General features: G+C 51.3%; 1 protein-coding gene across 2 annotated transcripts in view; it reads right to left on the bottom strand.

Moving 5' to 3' along the window:
- Positions 1-1,723: 1,723 nt before the first annotated feature.
- The window catches only part of ARHGEF39 (Rho guanine nucleotide exchange factor 39), a 63,609-nt gene continuing 48,016 nt past the window's right edge, over positions 1,724-17,316 (bottom strand). For both annotated transcript variants that reach the window (XM_074994462.1, XM_074994463.1), the window contains exons 9-10: positions 2,408-2,496; positions 1,724-2,173 (exon numbers count right to left, since the gene is read on the bottom strand). In XM_074994462.1, coding sequence (XP_074850563.1) covers positions 2,065-2,173; positions 2,408-2,496 — 198 coding nt within the window. In that variant the 3' untranslated portion in view covers positions 1,724-2,064. The remainder of the gene's footprint in view (positions 2,174-2,407; positions 2,497-17,316) is intronic.

The following is a 17,316-nucleotide window of genomic DNA, read 5'->3' as shown; positions in this document are numbered from 1 at the left end:
TTCACACTGTTTTGGACTTTACTATCTTGAATATTTTTGTATCCTCTATAAATTAGATCACATCACTATCTACCCCCTTTTCTGGGATTATTTATGAGTGTGGTGAAAAGTATCACTCTCAGCACAAACCCCTGAGGGACACTGCAATTTACCTCTTTTTCATTCTGAAAACTGACCGTTCATTTCTATTCTTTGTTCTCTGACTATTAACCAGTTACTGATTCATAAGAGGACCTTCCTTTTATGCCATGACACCCTAAGAGCCTTGTGAGAGACTTTGTCAAGAGCTTTCTGAAATCTAAAAGAACAAGAAGTCCTGTGGCACCTTACAGACTAACAGATACTTTGGAGCATAAGCCTTTGTGGGCAAAGACCTGCTTCATCAGGTGACACAGCTTGTTGCTAACAATTGGGCAGTGTAGCCACTGTTTGTTGGCTCTTATAATTAGAAAATACTTAACACTCCTGCTGACAAAGTGCTCTTCACACTGCCACTTGTTGTCAGCACAACTTTATCATTCACGGGGGTGTCATTCATTTGCCAATGTAGATATGGTCTCAGTTTATAATTTTGAATTGTTAGCCGAACACCCCAACTTAAACCATACTGGATTAGATAAAACTATACAAAAAAGTTTATGAGCTACAGAGAAGGATTTTAAGTGAATTTTAGTGATTTTAAATAATGAACCATAAAAACCAGAAATTGTTACAAGAAAAATAAAATACAATCACTGTTGCCAAACAAACCAGATTATATTCAAAGTACAGATTTCTTACTATATGCGTTCAGCAGTCTTACTGACCAAATTCTTTATGTAATGATCCCTCTCCCAGAGTCTAATGGCTGCTTCCTTTGTCTTGTCAAAGGCAGAAAATATGAAGGCAAGAGGAAGGAAGAACTCAGCTCCCACCTGAGAAACATTTGCAGCAGAGAGCAAGGCAACGGGCCATTTGTGGAAAAGAAAACTCCATGCTGTTTCCCGGCCGCTTTCCTGCCCCAACACAAATAAAGCCATTTAGTAGATAATGTCCATCAGCCTTGTTTACACCTGGCTAAGGCATCAGCTTGCCCTTTATCACTGATGAAATGGTTTAGCTACACCTCAAATTTATCTAGAAAATATGCTTTTATTGTCACAATTAAAAGTTATGCTTGTAATGTCACATATAATGCTGCTACATACATTTTGCCGTCATGCTGTTGATCATCCAATTACAAGTTTTAAAGTGATACCTTACAAGGCATATTTGCACAGAAATTATAATGGTAGCATTTAGGGTGCATGCGTAGGAGTTTGTCTGTGACACGGGGCCATTCTCTGTGTAACCCCACAACCAGTCCTACACAAAAAGGTTCCAGAACTTAAGCCCCAAACTGCCCATCCTATGCCTCCACCCCACCCCGCAGCCACAAACTGCTCCCCCTACAGCTCCCACCCACACTCAACTCACCCGCACAGCTCCAGCTTAACACCCCCCATATCCACCCCCTTCCCTGGCTCAACCACCCTGCCCCATGGCCCTGGCTCAACCCACATCCCACTCAAACCACCCCCACACCTCAACACCCTGCCAACCCAACCCCTTCCCCAGCTCAGCCCCGCCACACACTGCCCCGGCTCAACCCACCCCCTCAGCCACATGGCCCCAGCTCAACCCCCCTTTACAGCTATGTGGCCCTGGCTCAGCTCAACCCCCCACCCACCTCTCACAGCCCTAATCCACCGCCAGGCTTAAAACTCTGCAACTCCCTCCCACTGCCAAACCTAGGATTTACCTTTCAAAAGGAGCTCCACATGCTCCTGCTGCTTCTCCAGCTGCACAGCTCCCCACACGTATAGCCGAAGGAGCAGCTCCCTGACCTGTACACTGAAAGAGCAGGAGTCAATTTAATTGGTTTAATGGTCCGTCTGGCTGTTAAGCCAATTAAATTGAGTCCTCCTTCTTTCCTTTGCAGTCAGGGAGCTGGAGGCAGTGTGGCGGCAGTGGTGCCTTTTAAAAATGGCACCGGCAAAAAAGGTGGCAGAATGCTGTGCCCACAACACACACATCCCTATGCAGTTATAAATCCTGGCATGTTTGCTCGACTGTGTGGCCCTCTCTTGGGCTGACAAGTTGTTTTGCCAGGTATTCCTTCTGGTGTACAGCAGTGGGCCTGGCTTTCAGCTGCCTGTGAAGAAAAGTCCATTTTAACTTTCTGTCCACACCATGAGTTTTTTCCTGCTAAGGTTTGCTTCAAGTTTCAAAGCTTCCTTTCCCTCCCACAATGACTGGTGCTATAGCTACTCATCTTTCCTGAAACACATGATGACTTCACTGCGCTGTCCCACCTCCTATACCATAAGTACACATACAGAGAAAAAAACGTCACCTACTGAACAGCAGAAAGCAGACGATAGCCTACCTGATAGCAGTTGTTAGATTCAGATACCAGTTGTTAATATCCTCCTGGCTATTTGACATCAGCAGCAGTGTCTTGTGAGGAAAGGAGAGCTGAAAGAGAAGAGAACGTTAGAATAGCTATGCTAGTTCAGAACAGTGATCCATTTAATTCATTACTGGGTCTTCCAGCAGCAGCCAATGCCAGATGCTTCAGAGGGAAGGAACAGAATAGAAGGAGAAAGTTCAACATCCATCTTTAACACCTCCTTTGTCCAAGACAGTGGCCCCACCAGAGACAATCAGCATCACATGGGCCATCACCTTGACTCACCCTCTCCTATACATTTCTGTGATCTTCCCTTTGCAATAGAAAACCAACAGCTCTGGCATGGGAGGGGGAGGGAAAAAAGGTTACTTACCTTTCACAATGGTTGCTCTTCGAGATGTGTTGCTCATGTCCATTCCAATATAATGTGTGCCCATGTATGCATGGTCTCTGGAAAGCTTTTACCCAAGCAGTTCCCATAAGGTCAGCTATGGAGCCCTCTGATGTGGCACTGCTCCAGTGGTGTATATAAAGCACAGCTGCCCCCTCCACTCCCCAGCCTCTGAGTTCCTTCTTGCTGGTGCTCTGACACAGGGAAGGTGGGCAGGATTTGAAATGGACATAAGCAACATACCTGAAAGAACAACAATTACAAAAGGTAAGTAACCATTTTTTCTTTAAATGATTGCTCATGTGCATTCCAATATGTAATTACCAGCAGTTCGCTTGGATGAGGGGTCAGAAGTCATCTACTGGCTGAAGTGAGGACCACCCTACTGAATGCCGTGTCATCCTGGGCATGCTGCTGGTGTAGTGTCATGTGAAAGTGTGCGCCAACTACCACGTTGCCACTCAGCAGATGGCCTAGATCGCAACACTCTCAAGAAACGCTGCCAAAGATACCTAGAGTAGTATAGTACCTGGCTCTAGTGTAGTGGGCATTCAATGGAGTGGGTGGCAACTTCACTAAGTCATAACACATTCTGATAAAGGACACGATCTAATGGAAGAGTCCCTGAGAGGAAATAAGGACACTTTTCAGCCTCAATAAAGAGCCATGGCAACGTTCTAAACTGTTTTGTTCGAGTACAGACTAACACGGCTCTCTCTGTTTTGTTCTGTATAAAACATGAAGGTGCTATAAAAGTGGAGAGAGTGCAGAACATAGTCCCTATCATTAGCATGAGGTTTCAGATAGAAAACAAGCAGGAATATGATCTGGTTGATGTGGAAGTGGGAGACTCTCTTACTCAGGGAGGTTGGGTGCAGCCATAACTGTACTTGTCCTTATAAAAAGGCAGCATAGGGGTTCTGAGGGCACTGAGCTCAGAGACCTTACTGGCAGAGATTATAGCTACCACAGAGGCTACCTTTCATGACAGGTAGGACAGGGAACAGACAGCTGGAGGTTCCACAGGCAGACCCATCAGCTTGGAGAGCATGAGGTTCAGCTCCCATTGGGGAATGGGCTGCCTGACCTGAGGGTACAGCTGGTCAAACCCTTTGAAAAAATGGGTCACCAAGAAATCTGTAAACACAGACTGACCCTATCTCCCCACATGGAAGGTAGAAATGGCTTCTCGGTGCACACTTACAGAAGAATGTGCTAACCCTTGGTGCTTTAAGCACATAAGGTAATCTTAAGACGACAGAGATGGGAGACCCCTGGGCCAAATCCCTTTTTGCTGACACCACAAGGAAAAATGTGTCCACTTAGTTTGGTACCTGGCCCTGGTAGATGGTTGTCTATTTCCCACAAGGCCCTCTCAAACTGAGCTGGAGAAGCCCAATTCCATTGGGTTCAACCTCAAATCATCCACGCTGTTAGGCAGAGGTATTTCAGTTTGGGCTCATGGAGCCTGCCATGGTCCTGAGTGATGAGGTGCTTGCAGAGGGAGATTATGGGCACAGGGAAAGACTCACTACTAGTGTAAATCAGTGCTCTGTGGGCCACGCTGGAGCTATGAGGATGACAAAGGCCCTGTCCTTGATTTTCAGAAGGATCCTGTGCATGAGGAGGGGAATTGGGAGAAAAGCATAACACATCTGGTCCAACTATCGGGTGTGAAAGGCATCAGACAGGGAACTGGGCTACTGCCTAAGAAGGACCAGTATGTGGAACACTTACAGTTGGCTCTTGTTGCAAAAATGTCTACAGGGGAAACCCCTATCTATGGAACATGAGTACCAGAATGTCCGCCCTAAGAGACCACTTACAGTGGGTGAACAAGTGGCTGAGATGGTCTGCTAGCTTGCTGTGAACTCCTGGGAGGAAAGAAGTTCTGTCACTGGTGATACACAATTCTCACAGCACCAGGACATCCTGGCATAAAGGAGAGGAGTGAGCACCACCCTGCTCATTCACTTAAAACATTGCTGTGGTGCTCTCCTTGAACACTTCCATGCACACGCCTCCTTAGTGATCCCAAAAGACCTGGCAAGGGAAGTGCATGGCCTGGAGTTCCCTCATATTTATATGAATGCCCAGCTCATCCTGGGACCCTGGACATCGAGTCTTCAATAGGCCCAGGGAAGCTCCCCTCTTTAGAGCAACAGCGTCCATCACCACAGACTGTGGGTGGCTTGGTTTGGAGAAGAGCACTCCTGCACAAATCACTTGCCATAGTAGCTCCCAATTGAACATCTGCAGAACAATGGGGTGGGGAAGAACTACCACCTGCCTAGCGGGTCCTTGCCTGGTTTGTAGATCATGTTAGCCAGGCCTGTATGGGCCAGAGACAAAGGCAGGTTTTTGCACCAAACCTACATGCATGCTGCCATATGTCCTAGCAGCTGCAAGCACATCCTTGCTATGTGGAACTGTTGGAGGATGGAATGAGGGATGCCATGAGGAACTGTTGGAGGATGGGAATGAGGGAACCGAGGGCCTGGAAGCTTCCTTCTGGATGTGGCACTTTGGCTATGGTAGAGTCTATTAAGGCCCCTGTGAACTCTATGTGATGTATTAGAACCAGTGTGGATTTGGAAGCTTCGAGGATAAGGCCCAGTCTTTTGAACTGTTGCATGCTAGGTCCACGTGTCCTGCTCCTGGGAGTCATCCTTGATGAGCCAATCATCCAGGTATGTGGATTTCTGCATGTGATGCTTATGCAGGAATGCTGCCACTACTGATGCACATTTTGTACCTACTCTCAGGACAGTTGAGATCTGTGTGTCTATAGCGGTACTTCTCTTTGTTAGAGCTGGTAATGTTAATCCCAGACAACAAAAGCAGGAGCCTTCTGTGGGAGGGTATAATGGATATGAAAAAATACATTGCCTTTGACATGAAGACATGTATCAGTCCCTGGATCCAGGGAGCAAATGATGGTGGCCAGAGACACTATGCAGAAACATGATTTCATGATAAATGGGTTGGGGCAGAGGAGGCCATGGGGACTGGAGCCTCTGTGTCCCAAACCTGGGTGTATAGATGCTGTGCTGACACTACCCATCGGCACAAAGGAGAAAGGGGGCCCACCTATGGATCTGGTTCTGGTTGTGCCAACATTAGAGCAGATGGCACTAGAGGCATTGAGCCACCTCCCCCAATGGTGCAAGAACAACTGTGGCTGAGGGGCAGCCTGGCTACCTACACCATCAATATCACCTTTGATGCAATGCCCAAAAGGGCCAGTTCATGGACTTCTGCAACTGTGGAGGCCAGGACATTCGCACTGGTGACTCCTGGTGCTGACAATGCCAGGAGCATGAGTGATATGAGCTACAGGACAACTTCTCTCCCAACTCGAACGAGTACTGGGTGCTGGACCTAGGGAGTCCTCAGCCTAATGGTGCCATGAAGCAGTACCTGGGAAACACTGAATCCCTACTCAGAGCGGCTGGTTTGCTTCAGTGCTGATGCTATCAGTTTGTTGTCCTTTTCAGGTATGGTGTTCCACCTGTGCCCTGCAAGGCAGCACTATCAGGAAAAGGAGTCTCTGATGAGGAGAGCCTGAAGAGTGATGGGGAAAGGTGGACCTGGGGGCACTGAGAGCAGCTGTGGGGAGAGGGGCCAGTGCAGTGAGGAGGGTGGACATGGGAGCAAATGGGGGTAGTGGGCTGGGAAGGATCCTGTGGTGATGGTAGCTGGGGGAAGGGGTGGCAAAAGGTGGGGAGGAGGGTAGAAACGTTACTCACCGTAGTAACAGTGGTTCTTCGAGTTGTGTCCCCCGTGGGTGCTCCACATTAGGTGTCGGGCTCACCCGGCGCCGCAGATCGGATCTTCCAAGCAGTTTCTGCCGGTGCGCGCCGCTCCCTTGCGCGCTCCTGGCCACGTGCGCGATCCGGTCCCCGCCAGTTCCTTGACCAACCGCCTCGGATGCTCCTGCAAAACACTAAACAGAGATCCGAAGCGGGGAGGATGGGCGGGTAGTGGAGCACCCACAGGGACACATCTCGAAGAACCACCGTTACTACGGTGAGTAACCTTTCTTTCTTCTTCGAGTGTCCCCATGGGTGCTCCACATTAGGTGACTACCCAGCAGTAACCCAAGATAGGAGGTGGGTAATCGGATTATGTGAAGCTTGTCCCCGAGAGAACCACTGTCGAAAGACAGATATCCTCTTGGAATACCCTGTGAAGGGCGTAATGTTTGGCGAAGGTGTCATAGGATGACCAGGTCACCGCTCTGCAAATGTCTTTTAGCGCAACGCCCTTGAAAAAGGCTGTTGATGCCGCCACCGCCCTAGTGGAATGAGCCCTGGGCGTGGCCAGTAAAGGAGTCTTTTTGAGTTCGTAGCACATTTTTATGCAGGATACGATGTGCTTCGAGATTCTCTGCGAAGGAGAGGCCTTCTCCTTTCGATTTGGGAGCGAGAGAGACTAGGAGTCTATCCGTTTTCCAGAAGAACTTGGTCCTGTCTATATAGAAGGCTAGCACCCTCCTCACGTCCAGGAGGTGTAGGCGTGCCTCTTTGTTAGAGTTATGAGGCTTTGGATAAAATGAGGGTAAAACAACAGGTTCGTTAATGTGAAACTCAGAAGAAACTTTAGGAACAAAGGCTGGATGCAGCCGTATGGTTACCGCCTCCTTGGAAAAAACAGTGCAGGGTGGCGTTGCCATAACTGCCACAAGTTCGCTCACCCTGCGAGCTGACGTGATTGCGAGAAGAAAGGTCGTCTTTATCATAAGGAGGCGGAGGGAAACCGTGGCCAAAGGCTCTAACGGTGGTCCCGTTAGCGCATTAAGCACCAGGTCCAAGTTCCATGAAGGTGGAAGCGGTTTCCGCGGGGGGTATAGGTTTACCAACCCTTTGAGGAACCTGGTAACCATGGGATGGGCGAACACCGTGTGCCCTTCCTCTTCGTGTCTGAACGCCGAAATGGCGGCAAGGTGGACCTTTAACGAGGATAGTGAGAGTCCTCCTCTCTTGAGGTCCAGTAAATACTCTAATATTACAGGTATAGGCACCGAAAGGGGGGCTAGCTGTTTGGTAGAACACCATGCTGTGAAGCGAGTCCATTTCTGCTTGTAGGTCTTCCTGGTGGAAGTCCTCCTGCTACTTTCTAGGACTTGTTGCACTTCCTCTGTACATGTGCTCTCTAGGGAGCTGAGCCATGGATTAACCACGCTTGTAGTCGCAGGCCTTGAGGGGTGCAGATGCACTATGGACCCCTGGGCTTGCGTGAGCAGATCCGGCGCCACCGGAAGGAGCATCAGTGGATGGTCCGACACGCGCAGGAGTAGGGGGAACCATTGCTGTCGATCCCACATTGGGACTATCAGGATCATTCGGGCTCCATCCCTCCTGGCCTTCTGCAAGACTTTGTGGATCAGCACTGTGGGAGGAAAAGCGTAAAGCAGGGGGCCCCTCCAGGAGATCGCGAATGTGTCCCCCAGGGACCCCCGTCCCAGTCCTGCCCTGTAGCAGTATCGTGGGCACTTCTTGTTGTGTTGAGTGGCAAACAGGTCTATCTGGGGAAAGCCCCATGCGTGAAAAATCGGTCGTAGCAGATCGGGATGGATCTGCCACTCGTGCGTGAGTGCGAAACGCCTGCTCAGCTGGTCTGCCTTCACATTGTGAGCACCTGGTAAGTACGAGGCTTTCAAGGTTATATTGTTGGCGATGCACCAGTTCCACAACTGGACTGCTTCTGCACATAAGGTGGTGGAGGTATTGTCTGTACTGATCCCGACTACTTTGCCTTGTATATGGTCTCGAAAGTGTCTGCAGGCGTTGAACACTGCTCTGAGCTCCAGTATATTTATGTGCAGTGACTGCTCCGTGGAGGACCACAGTCCTTGCGTCACCTCTTCGCCCATGTGTGCTCCCCACCCTATGAGGGAGGCATCTGTAGTAAGAAAAACTGATATTTGTGGTTGGTGGAAGGGTACCCCTGTTAGCAAATTCTTGGGGTTTACCCACCATTGCAGGGATTTGCGCACCTCTGTTGTGGGTGACACCACCCTGTGAACGGTGTGTGCTGTCGGTTTGTATACGCTCGCCAGCCAGTGCTGCATGCTGCGCATGTGTAACCTGGCGTTCTGTACTACGAACGTCGCTGCTGCCATGTGGCCCAGCAGCTGTAAGCACGTCAGAACCGGCACCGTAGGGCTCAAGGTGATGACTTGCAGGAGGGAGCCAATGGCCCGAAAGTGTGTCTCTGGTAGATACACTCTCGCTGTAATAGAATTTATGCGTGCCCCTATGAACTCTATGTCCTGTGTGGGGTCTATCTTTGATTTTGCCAGATTGATAACCAGGCCGAGCGAAGAGAACGTGCCTGCTCTGACGCGTATCATGCGTAGTACCTCCTCCTTCGAGGCCCCTTTGAGTAGGCAGTCGTCCAGATACGGGAATATAAATACCCCGTCTGTGCAGGTAGGCTGACACCACTGCCAAGGTCTTGGTGAAGACTCTGGGGGCCGAGGAGAGGCCAAACAGTAGGACCTTGTATTGAAAATGTTCTTTGCCTACCATGAACCGGAGGAATCGTCGGTGAGCCGGATGGATAGTTATGTGAAAATACGCGTCTTGTAAGTCGAGGGCTGCGAACCAATCTGCATCGTCTAGTGCCGTAAGGATGGAGGCGATTGTGATCCGGTTGAGGCCTCGAAGATCTAAGATGGGCCTCCAGCCTCCTGTCTTTTTCTCCGTGAGGAAGTACCTCGAGTAGAACCCTTTCCCTTGCAGTTGCTCCAGCACTCTTTCCACTGCCCCTATGAGCATGAGATGGTCTACCTCCTGCTTGAGCCTCGCTACGTGGGAGGCCTCCTGGAGGTGGGGCCTGGGTGGAGGTCGTGGCGGTGGGAGCGACTGGAAGGGGATGGCGTACCCCGTGGCTATGATCTCCAGCACCCATTTGTCTGTGGTGATCCTTTGCCACTGGTCGTAGAATGGTCGGAGGTGATAGTGGAATAACCACTTCGGATGACCTTGTGCGATGGTAGTGATGGCGCAGCCCTGGATCTGTGTGTCAAACTTGTGGCCTTTGGCCCTGCCCTGAGGACGCACGGCTCTGTTGGGAACGTCGCCTGGGAGTTCTGTACTGCTGGTGCTGTTGCTGTTGCCCTTGCTCGTAACCCCTGTGGTACTGGGGACACTGTTGCTGGTACTGGTACCGTCTTTGTTGAGGGTAGTACTTTTTCTTTTTGTATGGAGGGGTGTAAATCCCCACGGTCCTAAGTGTGGCTCTTGAATCTTTACTGGAATGAAGGACCGAGTCAGTTGATTCAGCAAACAGCTTCTGCGAGTCGAAGGGAAGATCGACGATCTTTGCCTGCAGATCCCTCGGTATACCCGAAGTTTGGAGCCAGGAGTCCCTTCGCATCACCACTGCCGTAGCTGTGGAGCGTGCTGCTGTGTCCACAACATCCAGGGCGATCTGAACTCCCGTCCTCGAGGCCGCGTAGCCTTCTTGCACGATGGCCTTGAGCACCGGTTTCTTGTCCTCTGGAAGCGAGTCCATGAGGGAGGTTAACCTAGTGTAGTTGTTGCAATTGTGGTTCGCTAGATGCGCTGCATAATTTGCCATTGGCAACAGTAGTGTGGAGGAGGAGTAGACCTTTCTGCTGAACAGCTCTAGCTTCTTGGCATCTTTGTCTGTTCCCCCGTCTTGAATTGAGATGTCTTTGATCTTTGTTGCGACGACTCTACCACCAAGGAATTTGGTTGTGGGTGGCTGAACAGGAACTCCATGCCCTTCGCCGGCACGAAGTATTTCTTGTCCACTCTCTTGTGGACAGGCGGAATAGTCGCAGGGGTCTGCCATATCATTGTGGCGGACTCCAAGATTGCTTTGTCAAGCGGTGTTGCTATTTTGGAGGAGGCCGGAGGTCTCAGATTTTTGAGGAGCTTATGGTGTTTCTCTTGCACCTCTGCTGTCTGGATGCCTTGCATGAAGGCCACCCTTTTAAACAGCTCTTGAAACTGTTTGAGATCGTCCGGAGGATGGACGTCCCCCAGGGCCGTAGCCTCGTCCGGGGAGGAGAGCGAGGAACCACTAGGATACGCCTCTCTGGACCCTTCCGGTTCCTGTTGGTGATGGTACATCCGCTCGCTGGAAGCTTGCAAGGGAAAATCTCGGGGTTCCATAACCAGTTCTCCCTGAGATACTTGAGTCTCTGTGCCCGTTCGCGATTGCCCTCGGGGATACGGGACCGTCTGTGGGGATCTTTGCCTGGTAGACTGCCGGTGGTGTCTATGCCCCGCGTGATAGGGACGACCATGGCAGCATGGGCACTGTTGTTGGGAAGGTGACCTGGACCACTCCCTTGGTGCATAACCCCTGCGTCTGGGGGAGCGAGATCGACGAGAGACCTGGGACACTGGAAAGAGCGATTTGTGATAGTACTCCAGCGGCTCAAAGCCCAAGAAGGGTGAAGGTGGTCCCAGCCAGGGCAAGGCTGGTTGTAAAAATGGAGACGGGGGCTCCGGGTAGGCTATGGGGGACCCCTGCCTTCTAGTTGGAGTCTGCAGCATGAGCGGAGGGCTGAGAGAAAGCAACTCTGCAGCCCTGTCTGGAGAGGGGCTGCGGTGCCTTGTTTTCTGTGCAGCCTTCCCCCTCCCTTGAGGGGGTGGCTCTGCCCCCTGACGTGTAGGGGATCTCGGCCCCGTCCGCGCTGTGCTCGGCACGCTCATGGGCGGTGCCACACGGGCGGTGTCCTCCAGTGCCTGCAGGCTGCGTGCCTGCGCGCTCTGCACCACCGGTTCCCCAGGGGTCGGTGCCGCTGCCTGCAGTGCCACCGGTACCAGTGCTTGTTTAGCCGCCGCCCTGTCTGCGGTGCAGGGCGGCTGTTTGATCATCGGAGGCTGAGCCGCCTCCACATGGCTCTCCGTGCCGCCGCCGATCAGCTGTTGCTGCGGCTGGGGGCTGTGCGCTCCTCCCGTCACGCTCGCTGTTGCTGCCGGCAGGGATTGGGTTGGGGAGACTTTCCTCCGTTTTTGCGCTGATGGGGTGAGGGAGGCAGCTTTCCTTTTATGGGCCCCGGAGGGTCCCTCCTGCTGCAGCTGCTCCAGCACATCTGGCTGGAGGGCCTTGTCGAACAGCAGCATTTTAAGCCGCATCTCCCTGTCCTTCCTTGCTCTGGCTGTTAATTTTGCACAGAAGGAGCATTTCTGCGTGACATGGGACTCCCCAAGGCACCTTATGCAGTGACTGTGCCCATCAGACGCTGGCATTGCCTCTCGGCAAGACTCACATTTCTTGAATCCTGAAGAGGACATTGTTGGTGAGTCTTTTAGTTGTTAATGGGGTACTTAGCACCTTCTCTGTGCTGTTTTCCCCCTCTCGGATAGCCTGCCGCGGCAGGAGGGCTAATGGCCCTAGGCTCCTGGCCTCCGGTGCTCCGCTTGTTACTAGGACTGGACTGAATCCCGTCCCGCTTGTTTTTTTTTTTTTTTTGAAAATAACAACTGGCTAACTTACAATAGACTAAGAACTTGAAAAACTTTAAAGAAAACAGCTAAAACCATTGAATACGCTAACTTGGCCGTAGCCTAGTCAGATTCCGTCTGCAGCCGACGGCGGTTAAGAGGAACTGGCGGGGACCGGATCGCGCACGTGGCCAAGAGCACGCGGCCAAGAGCACGCAAGGGAGCGGTGCGCACTGGCGCACATGCGGTCCGGCAGAAACTGCTTGGAAGATCCGATCTGCGGCGCTGGGCGAGCCCGACACCTAATGTGGAGCACCCACGGGGACACTCGAAGAAGAACCTAGGGATATGAAGTCATTGCTCTGCAGGGAGCTGTGGTTACTCGTGGTGACAGGGAGGTATGAAGTAGTGGGATCCTTAACCACATTCTCCACACCCCACTGCCTTGTGGGTTATCCTCGGAAGGAGAAAGGCTAAGGGAGTAAACCCTGACAGAAAATCCGGAGTGGAGTCAAAAGGCGGTTCAGTGTCAACTTCTGTCACTGTCCCGGCAACTCCTGCAGCTGAGCTGGTACCAGACGTGGAGGTTATCCTCTCCTTTGGACTATATCAGTAAAGCTGAGAGGGGGACACTGGTGTCTGGGCAGCCCAGTGTCTCCATAATAAGTGCCCAGGCTCGCGCCCGGAGAGGTACTCCAGCATCGCTGAACAGCGTTGCATCAACACGGGAGGCAACAGATACCGGTTATAAGCTCTTACTCGATTGGCGTAGAGAACGAGCGCCAGGGGTTGCCTTCGACGGTGCGAGAGATCCTCGCATCTCACTGGACAGTCACCGCCCGCCTCAAGCTGGGCAGCCCCCAGCCAGAAGGGTACTGTCCTGCCACAATTCACCTGCCTCACTGGGTGCGTGAGGCTTAACGTTCCTGAACCTGACAAGTGACTGAAATTTGGGCATCAGGCAAACCAATAAGAAAATCAACAAGAAATGAGAAACATCAACAATTTAAGCTTGCTTGCTAGAATGTGCGGCCCATGCTGACCGGCTTGACTGAAGATCTTCAGGCCATCAGTGACACCTGAAAGACCGCTGTTATCAATGAGGAACTGAAGACGCTCCGAGTTGATATCGCTGCCCTGCAAGAGACGCGACTCGCAGATTCGGGATCTCTAAAGGAAAAGGATTACACCTTTTTCTGGCAGGGTAAAGCCCAAGAAGAACCCAGACAGCATGGTGTTGGCTTTGCCGTCAGAAACACCCTTCTACAAATAGAGAAGTTACTCACCTGTGTAGTAACGATGGTTCTTCGAGATGTGTCCCCGTGGGTGCTCCACAGTAGGTGTCGGGCTCGCCCCGGCGCCGCAGCTCGGAAGATCTTCAGCAGTCTCCGTCAGGTCGCGCATGCGCCGATGCGCGTCGGCTCTTCGCGCACTTACAGTCACGTGTGCGATCCGGTCCCCGCCAGTTCCTGATCAACCGCTCCAGACGCCCCTGAAAAACACAAACAGAGCTCCGAAGTAGGGAGGAATGGGTGGGTAGTGGAGCACCCACGGGGACACATCTCGAAGAACCATCGTTACTACACAGGTGAGTAACTTCTCTTTCTTCTTCGAGTGGTCCCCGTGGGTACTCCACAGTAGGTGACTACCCAGCAGTAACCCCCCCCGAAAAAGGAGGTGGGTACCCGATTTATGCGCAGCTTGCCCGTGAAAGGACTGCTGTCGACAGGCGTGTATCCTCATCAAGCATCCTATGCATGGCGTAGTGCTTGGCGAAGGTGTCATAGGAAGACCACGTCGCCGCTCTGCAGATATCTCTCAGTATGATGCCTTTGAAGAACGCCGTTGACGCCGCCATCACCCTAGCAGAGTGGGCTCTTGGTGGAACTGGCAGAGGAGTCTTGCAAATCTCGCAACACAGTCTTGTGCAAGACACAATGTGATTTGAAATCCTCTGTGAAGATAGCGCTTCTCCTTTTGACCTGGATGCAATGGACACCACGAGTCTGTCTGTTTTCCGGAAAGGTTTAGTTCTATCGATGTAGAAGGCCAGTGCCCTTCTTACGTCAAGTAAGTGCAACCGTGCCTCTTCATTTGAGTTGTGAGGCTTAGGATAGAACGAGGGCAGCACTATTGGTTCATTGATATGAAAGTCTGAAGAGACCTTCGGAACGAAGGCTGGGTGTAATCGTAAGACCACCGCTTCTTTTGAGAAGATCGTGCAGGGTGGTGTGGACATTATGGCCGCGAGCTCACTCACTCTGCGAGCTGATGTGATTGCCAGGAGGAAAGTAGTTTTAATAGTAAGTAGTCAAAGGGGGACCGTAGCCAATGGTTCAAAGGGTGGTCCCGAGAGGGTGTGTAGAACTAGGTCTAAACTCCATGACGGCGGTATTGGTTTCCAAGGGGGGTACAGATTCACCAACCCCTTAAGGAAACACAAGACAACAGGATGGGCAAATGTGGTTGATCCATCCTCTTCACGCCAAAACGCTGATATAGCCGCCAGATGCACCTTTACAGAGGATAGCAAAAGTCCGTTTTGTTTGAGTTGTAGCAAATAATCCAGAATCGTAGGTATGGTGGCATCCTGGGGTATTAGTTGCCTGGAGGAACACCATTCGGAAAAACGCAACCATTTGTGCTGATAAGTCTTTCTGGTGGAAGTTCTCCGACTACATTCAAGGACTTGTTGTACTCCCTCTGAGCATGTAGTCTCTAAGGCGCTTTGCCATGGATTAGCCATGCTTGTAGCCGAAGTCTCTTCGGGTGCGGGTGCAGTATTGACCCCCGAGCCTGAGTGAGAATGTCCGGTACTGTTGGTAGGGGAAATGGCCGATGTTGAGCCATGCGCAAGAGCAATGGGAACCACTGTTGCTGGTCCCAGGTTGGGACTATGAGTATCACGCGTGCTTTCTCCCTTCTGGCCTTCTCCAAGACCTCGTGTATAAGTGTTGTGGGAGGGAACGCATAAAGTAGAGGGCCCTTCCATGGGATCATGAAGGTGTCCCCCAAAGACTCCTGTCCCATGCCCGCTCTGGAGCAGTACTGGGGACATTTCTTGTTTTCTCGGGTGGCGAACAAGTCGATTTGGGGAAAACCCCATCTGCGGAACACCTGGTGAAGTAGGTCTGAACGGATCTGCCACTCGTGAGTGGGTGCAAAGTGTCTGCTGAGTTGGTCCGCCTTGACGTTGTGGACCCCCGGTAGGTATGAAGCCTTCATGATTATATTGTTGGCGATGCACCAGTTCCAGAGTCGGACTGCCTCCGCACAAAGCATACGAGACCTGGCTCCCCCTTGTTGGTTTATATAAAACATGGTGGTGGTGTTGTCGGTATTCGCGGCGACTATTTTCCCGCGCAGATAATTGTGAAAATGCCTGCACGCATTGAACACTGCCCTGAGCTCTAATATGTTTATGTGCAGTGTCTTCTCTGTGGGGGACCATAATCCTTGAGTGGTTTTGCTGTCCATGTGAGCCCCCCATCCCATACGGGAGGCATCTGTTGTAATGAACACAGTAATTTGCGGTTGGCGGAAGGGCACCCCTGTTAGGAGATTCTTGGGGTTTCCCCACCATGTTAGCGAGCTTCATGCCTCTGTTGTAAGTGACACCCTCTTGTGGACGGTGTGGATTGCGGGTTTGTATACGGTTGCCAACCAATGCTGCAATCCTCGCATATGCAGCCTGGCGTTTAGCACCACAAACGTGGTGGTTGCCATATGCCCCAACAGTTGTAAGCACATGAGAACTGGAATAGTGGGGCTGTACGTTAGTAGTTGTACGAGAGATTCGATGGCACGAAAACGAGCCTCAGGTAAATACACCCTTGATGTGACTGAGTCTATCCGAGCCCCTATAAACTCTATATTTTGCGTGGGGTTGGTCTTTGACTTTGAGAAATTGATGATGAGGCCCAGTGAGGTAAATGTTTTTGTGGTGATGTGTATCATCCGTAATACCTCCGCCCAGGAAGTTCCCTTTAGCAGGCAATCGTCCAAGTACGGGAAAATGAAAACTCCCTGTCTGTGTAGGTATGCTGACACCACCACTAAGGTCTTGGTGAAGACTCTGGATGCTGAAGAGAGTCCAAAAGGGAGGACTCTGTACTGGAAATGATCTGTGCCCACAAGGAACCGGAGGAAACGCCTGTGGGCTGGATGAACTGCGATATGAAAATATGCATCCTGTAAGTCGAGGGCTGCAAACCAATCGCCATGGTCTAGTGCCGTGATTATTGAAGCCATCATAGTCATTTTGAAGCGCTGTTTGCGTAGGTACTGGTTCAGTGCACGTAGATCCAATGTGGGTCTCCACCCTCCTGTCTTCTTTTCCATCAGGAAATACCTGGAGTAGAACCCTTTGCCTTGAAATTGTTCCGGTACTCTCTCCACCGCCCCTATGAATAGGAGGTGGTCCACCTCCCGCCTTAATTCCAGTAGGTGAGAGGGGTCTCTGAGAAGGGGTGCGGTGGGAGGATTTGGTGGAAGTAAAGACTGGAAGGGGATTGTGTATCCTGTGTTTACAATCTCCAATACCCACTTGTCCGACGTGATGCTTTTCCATTGTGGGTAAAATGGCTTGAGTCGGTGATGGAACATGTACTGAGATTGGCACTGAGGTACAGTCTTGGCTTCGCGGCCCTCGACATACCCGTCAAACTTGCTGTCTTGCACTTTGCCCTGCAGAGGCGTTGCCCTGCTGAGGCCGGCGCCTAGGGCCCTTATAATGTGTTTGTTGATGACGTCCCTGATCATACTCCCGTTGAAATTGGGTATGTTGTTGTTGGTAACCATAACGGCGTTACTGAGGATAAAATTTCTTCCTTCTGAACAGTGGGGTATATATCCCCAAAGTCCGAAATGTCGCTCTGGAATCTTTGCTCGAGTGTAGGACTGAGTTGGTCAATTCAGCGAACAATTTTATTTTGTCGAAGGGGAGGTCTGCAATTTTGACCTGTAACTCCTTTGGAATGCCGGATGTGTGAAGCCATGACTCTCTCCGCATTACCACTGCAGTGGCCACGGCGCGGGCCACTGTGTCCACCACATCCAGTGCAATC

This window comes from Carettochelys insculpta, chromosome 5 (assembly GCF_033958435.1).
Source record: "Carettochelys insculpta isolate YL-2023 chromosome 5, ASM3395843v1, whole genome shotgun sequence".
NCBI lineage: Eukaryota > Metazoa > Chordata > Testudines > Carettochelyidae > Carettochelys > Carettochelys insculpta.
Note: the sequence above shows the minus strand (reverse complement) of the source record. Positions and strands in the feature narration are given on the sequence as shown.